The sequence below is a fragment of the Stegastes partitus genome, unplaced genomic scaffold, assembly GCF_000690725.1.
Source record: "Stegastes partitus isolate 25-593 unplaced genomic scaffold, Stegastes_partitus-1.0.2 Scaffold1983, whole genome shotgun sequence".
Taxonomy (NCBI): Eukaryota; Metazoa; Chordata; class Actinopteri; family Pomacentridae; genus Stegastes; species Stegastes partitus.
The window spans coordinates 70750-77112 of record NW_007579714.1 but is presented as its reverse complement, the minus strand read 5'-3'; the positions used below and the strand labels follow the sequence as shown (position 1 = coordinate 77112).

Sequence of the window (6363 nt, the reverse complement as noted above, 5' to 3'; positions counted from 1 at the left end):
AAATTCTGATGCATTTTGTGTAATTTTGGTAAAGTTTGTGTTATTTTGGAGAACTTCTAACTCGTTTTGGCTCCAACTTTTGAGTCATCTTGGACACAATTTAGTTCTTTTTGGACACATTTTGTACAGTTTATCACCATTATGACACCGATTTTAATTTGGAACACAGTTTTTGTCATTTTGAACTAATTTAAAGTGATTTTTGGACCATTTTTGAGTAATTTTAGACAGTTTTCCAGGCACACTGAAAAGTAAGGAACTGCAGCACTAGCAGTGCAGATGACGTGAAAGCAGGACTTTAACATGACAGTCTGGTGGAGATGAGCTGGATGGAGGAGGTCTGAGGCCTTCACTAGTTCAATATAAATTCTGTGGCATTTGTTCTTCTTTTGGACGTTTGTTTGCACAGTTTCTGCTTTGGAGCCTTTTTGTGAAATGTTGGCTTTTGATGGTCCATAGGAGGAACCACTGGGCGCTGATGCAGTCTCACAGGTTCCTCTGTTTGGTTAGAAGCTCAGCAGGTGGTTGTCGGACAGTTTCCCACCGTCAGGGTTCTGATGGGTCCAGACAGTCTCCTCGATTCAGGTATTTAAAGATGTTCAGCGTTTGGTGGTGGGATACATGTGAACACATCAGAATATCCCGGGTCGCTGCTACAGCTCACCTGGTTGAGCTGGTGACCCGGGTACAGGGCTGTAGTCCCCGATGCAGCGAGTGGCCGTGGGTTCAAATCCCGCTCATGGCCCTTTGCTGCAGGTCCTTCCCCCGTTCTCCTCCCCACTGGCCTGCCTCTCTCTTCACTGTCAAAAAGGCCAAAAACCCATCAGAATATGACGATGCAACCTGCCGGTACCGTCCCATGGCATGAAGCAGGTCTCTATAAGTGCAGCGCGTCCAGCTGGTCTGATCATGTCCAGTTAGAGGGAAGTGGAGGTGAAGCCGCCAGAGGCAGCAGCCTGGTGGGATCACAGGGTTCAAACAGCAGCTGCTATTTTTAGTTCTGATGGAGGTCCGTCTCCTGCAGAACCTCCAGCTGAGAGGAACCAGGATGGTCGTCATTAAATCTGTGCGAATGAATCACTCGGAGAACGTCGGTTTAATCACCTGAAACCAAGAGGTGTCCTCCTGCAGGTCGATAAAACAGAAAACATCACAAACATCAGCTCCCAAACACACACCAGCTTCTTCTTCAGTGCAGCTTAACAACAAGTCATTTAGAAATGTGCAAAATAGCTTTAATAATACATTAAATCCATCCATCATCTCTTCACCTTCATCCTCACCAGGGTGTCGGGGGCGGAGCCTATCCCAGCTGGGTGAAGGCAGGTTCACCTGGACAGGTAACCAGTCTGTCTCAGGGCTGTGAGATAAAGTATTTACCCAAGAACAAAGCCATTATCAGATATCTACTGGTGTGTTCCTGAGTTTGTGGTGACTTTACTTACATTTCAGCTCAGATAACGGAGTCGTTTCCTCTTTTTAAAACTAATTCTAACAGGTTTGTTCTGTTCTTTGGTGATAAACGGGACTTTTTATGATCAATACCTGCAGAATTAATGGTAGACATGATCGATGAGAGTTTACTGATCCAGCCTGTGTTTTAACAGATCTGCTGTACGTGGTGTGAACTCACCACCACGAGTAAAGATCAAACTCATGTTCTCTGTTGAACGTTTCTCTGATGTTCAGCTTCACCATCAGTTTCCTGCAGACTTGTTGCTCTTCAGTCGGCTTCAGGACGGTTTGCAGCAGAAAATGAAAATAATTACAGTGCGACCAGCGCCAGCATCCGGACCAGACGCATTATTTACAGCCTGGTTGTGACTCTGAGCTGAATGTGGAGCGAAGCAGCTGCTGCAGCAGATAACAGCACAAAGGCTTCAGAAACACACACAGGCTGGTTCCTCTCTCTGGTTCTGGAGCCTTTCATTAGTTTGGACTACATTCGTTAATGGATTTAAAGCAGAGAAAGTGAAACTGCTCCTGGTTTAGAACTAAACTAGAAGTTTCCTCGTTTCGGACTCGTCTGTTCTGATGAATCACTCAAACTGGACAAACGCACAGATTTATATGAATATTTATAGATTATGACTATAAATGCAAATCAGTGCAAATTAAAATATCACCAGAAATGTTAAAAGAGAAAACAGAAAGTAAAAACCGTCACACTGACGACACCACGCTGGTGAAATAGATACGACACGTAGCACTGGTCTGATGTAATGTGTGTTCTCCTCCATCCACCGGAGACCTTTCATTAGATGTTTATGGATTCAAGCAGAAACGTGGATTCTGCAGAATACAGTCTGAGCAGAAAAGTCCAGAAGAGCACAGACGAGGAGGAGAAGAAACAAAAACATAGGAATCAGAAGTTTGTCTTCAGATAGACGATGTGTTTGTTGTTCCCGTGGAACCTGCAGAACCTTCAGTTTCTGATCAGCAAATAATCAATCAGCGTCTCTTTGGGTCGGGTCCACCCTGAAGGTTCAGGTCCGACAGCATGAGGCGGTCAGGTCGCTCCCGTCTCTGGTCTCTGGTCTCTGATCTCTGGTCTCTGGTCTCTGGTCTCTGGTCTCAGATCTCTGATTTCAGATCTCTGGTCTCTGATCTCTGATCTCTGATCTCTGATCACTGATTTCAGATCTCTGGTCTCTGATCTCTGTGGTTGTTTTACTGTCAACTGATGATTTTGGATCTTTGGTGAATCTGTATTTAAGCATAAAGGGTCTTAACTTTCAGATTTAAATCATCCTGGTACATTTATGTAATAAATAATGTTACATTCTCTTAATTCTAATTATTTTATCATCATTTTTATCATTTACATTCATTTACTCACTGAACAGTAGTGTAGAGTCTAAACCTTCACATTTAAACTAAACCAGTAAATTTACATAATTAATAATATTGTAGGAGTGGATTTAAATACTTTAATTGTATAATTAAATCTATATAATGAACATGAAGACATGTACATAATTAGTAATATAGTTGGGACTTAATGAATATTATAACGAATAATAATAATGTAAATCCTAATATTAATATTTACAACAACAGCAACATGTCACATTTACATCTGTTTCATCCAGTACAGTTCAAATATAGATGTGTGTGTTTATTGAGGTGAATTCATGTGGTATTTATTATTGTAGGATTTTAATCTTATTATTTGAATCTTTTGTGTAATAAAGGATCATTTCTGACATTTGAATGAAGCCAGTAAATAGATCAGTAACACTGTTCATGTGGCCTTACTGAGAACACTGATGTAATAATGATCCTTATTAGTCCATATGTTCAGATTTAAACGTTTCAGCTGGATTTATGTCACATTTACTGTTTCATGGTCTCAGTCATCTTCTTTATATTTTAGGTGCATTCCTAGAATCTGCGTCATATTTAAAGAGTTCAGCTCGTTTTGTTTCTACTTTTCTTTGTCTTAATATCTATATTTTAATAAATAACACTGTGGAGTATTTATGGTGTTTAGTCCACAACATGTTTGTTATTTTACGGTTTGATTCACATTCAGTACATTTGTGATGCTGGTTTTATTGATTGACTGAAAAGTTCTGTTGTTTTAAACGACGATGAGCTTCTTCACATTTGTCGGAGATTCTGTCGTTTTTTAATTTAATTTTTATTTTTTATTGTTCTTTCATTCGTTGAGTTGAAACCAAACAGTGAATCGTGACACAGACGCTCCTGAACGCCAGCAGCAGCCAGAAGCTGATGTGAAACATTCACACAGAAGTTCAGCTGCAGGAAGCCTGAACACCAACACGGTCAGCATCAGGGTCCTGGATCCTGTTTGGATCCGGATCCGCGTTAATGTGGAAAACCTGCAGCAGATGAGTGAAACCTGAGCCGGCGTCTCCTCCTGCAGCCTCCTGCGCTTCACTACGTTTTATTGCCTTTTTTCTGGTTTTAATTTCTCGCTGCAGAACCGCTGAACTGAATCCGCCTCCCCCCGCCTCCCCCTTGGTTCTGCTGCCCCTCCTCCATCAGAACCACAGCCGATCACTGACACACACTCTGCTCACACACTCGTTATTCACCACAGCGCTGCCGCCACAGCCGCTGTGTGTGTGTGTGTGTGTGTGTGTGTGTGTGTCAGTGTGTGTTTGCGTGCCGATGCGTCGCCGGTGAACAGGTGTCTGCAGCCCGATCGCAGCTCCGCGGCAGGGAGCGCGCCTCCAGCCGCTAGCCCAGGATCGAGCACCCAGCCGGGGGCAGCCGGAGCGCGTCTCCCCCCAGAGATGGTCCAGAGCCGCGGAGAGCCGGAGGCAGGAAGGAGGCTTCAGTCGGAGAGGTTGAGCCCAGCGGAGGAGCCCGGCAGCCTGGGGCAGATGTGCTGCTGATCAGCCTCTTCTCCCTCCAGTGAGTAGCTTCACAAAGCTTTTGCTGCACTTTCAGAGCTCCGAGGCAACTTCAGCGGCTCAGTTCTGATCCAACAAGTGTCTGAGTTCCGTCTCCTGGTGAATTCTGCTGCAGCTCAGCGTCAAGCTGCGTCTCTCCATCCTTCAGGTGAACAAACCGGCGTCTCAGCAACAGGTTTCACAGCAGAGCAGCGTTTTCTGGAACTTTCTCTCCATCTTCTCCTCGTTCGGTCGATTCCTCTGGAAGGATCGTTTCTTCATGCTTCCAGTCTGAAGCCACAACAGTCGTGTCTCCTGGTCCTTCACTGAAGTTCATGTTTCCTCATGAAGTCCTGCAGCTCTGAGGAACCAGAACATGAAGGAGGAGGAGACAGAACTCAGAGACGTCTGCTGTCAGCAGGACCAGAACCAGCAGAAGGAGGAAGAAGTTGCATTTCTTCTATTATTTATTTTGCATCCTCTCTCTGTGGTCATCTCCTGTCGTTGTGGTCGTTTTGTGTCACGTCGGCCTCGTTGCATCACATTTCAGTTGTTACCTCGTTTTGTGTCACATTGTTCTCCTTTTATTTCACATTTAGTGGCTTTGTGTGTGTTTTCCTGTGTTGTCATCGTGCAGCTCGTCTGGTCTCATATTTTAACCCTTTAATGTTGAATTTACTTGTTTCACGTCTTTTTTTGTCGTCGCTTTACCTCATTTTTACAAAACTTAAAAATCCTGGAATCACCATGTTTTCCAGATGTTAAACCCTGGAGCTCATGTGGTCTCCTCGTCCTGCAGATGTTGAACCATCTCCATGTCTCCAGATGTTTCCTCTCTGCTCTGCTCATCATCAGTAGAAAGATGTTCCTCCATCAGATGTAGAAAGATGTTCCACCATCAGATGTAGGAAGATGTTCCACCATCAGATGTAGAAAGATGTTCCACCATCAGATGTAGGAAGATGTTCCACCATCTTGGTCTCTCTGAGGAACCTCTAACACAGTGAATGCATCGTCCTGATGGGAGTTTGATGGTTTTTGGGGAGGTGACATTTGTAGATGTTTTTAACAGAAACTGGTGCAGAAGGTTTATTTTTGGTGAATTTTCAGGTGGACCTGTAGAGTGAAGTGATTTTCATGAAATATCTGGATTTTAAACTCAGGTTTGGTTCATTATCCTGACAGGAAGTTGGAGCTCTTGTCAGTCTTTGGAGTTTCAGACTGGATAACCTGCCTTTTAAACCGTCGGCAGGTTTCTGGGTTCTCGGTTTCTCAGCAGCCTCTCTGTCTGTGTTTCAGGTCGGACAGTAAAATCTCCCGGTTGGCTCAGAGGTGGAACCAGAAGCCAGCAGGAGATGCTCTGATCAAAGACCTGAGGCCTCTGTTCTACACGGGAATCCCCCGATCCTCGCTGAGCCTGGACAGGTGAGGGCCTCCTTCAGCTCTAACATCCGCTGAAGTCTCGGATTTCACGTTTAAAAACAGATTAAAGCCGCATCGCAGTCGTACAGCGGCCAAAGAAACTGTGCCAGGTGTGAAACAGCTTGACTACAATGTGATGTGAAGGATCGCAGAAAGACGTAAAACACCGGAAGGTGACACAAAGCCATGTGCATGTGATGCCACACGACAAAACAATAACCCCAAACAACCTCGCCTGTGTTCAGGAACATCTGCAGTGATTAGCTTGAGGCCAACTACGACTCCCATGGTGCATTTCAGTCCCTAACGTCCAATCACAGAGACACTCAGCAGCTTTAATAACTTGAGTTTTGGATGAATTCAGCGTCGTGTTTTGTTCCTAAAAGCTTCGGTTGCAGCTCAGCCTCGCTCTTTCTTCGCCGTGGCGACCGAGGCAGCCGAGGCTCATGGGTACTGTAGTGTCTGCCGCCGTCGGATGAAAACCTCGATCATCTGATTGATCTGGGGGGGAGCTGGGGGTGTTGGTGGTCGGTTTAAGTGCAGGTCTGTTGGTCCGGTTGGTCTGGTTAGTGTGAGCTGC

At 44.9% G+C, this 6363-nt stretch overlaps 1 protein-coding gene across 1 annotated transcript in view; it reads left to right on the top strand.

The window, feature by feature from the left end:
* Positions 1 to 6363, top strand: part of ankfn1a (ankyrin repeat and fibronectin type III domain containing 1a) — a 116630-nt gene that overhangs the window by 49751 nt on the left and 60516 nt on the right. The window contains exon 7 of the mRNA XM_008303337.1: positions 5661 to 5786. Coding sequence (XP_008301559.1) covers positions 5661 to 5786 — 126 coding nt within the window. The remainder of the gene's footprint in view (positions 1 to 5660; positions 5787 to 6363) is intronic.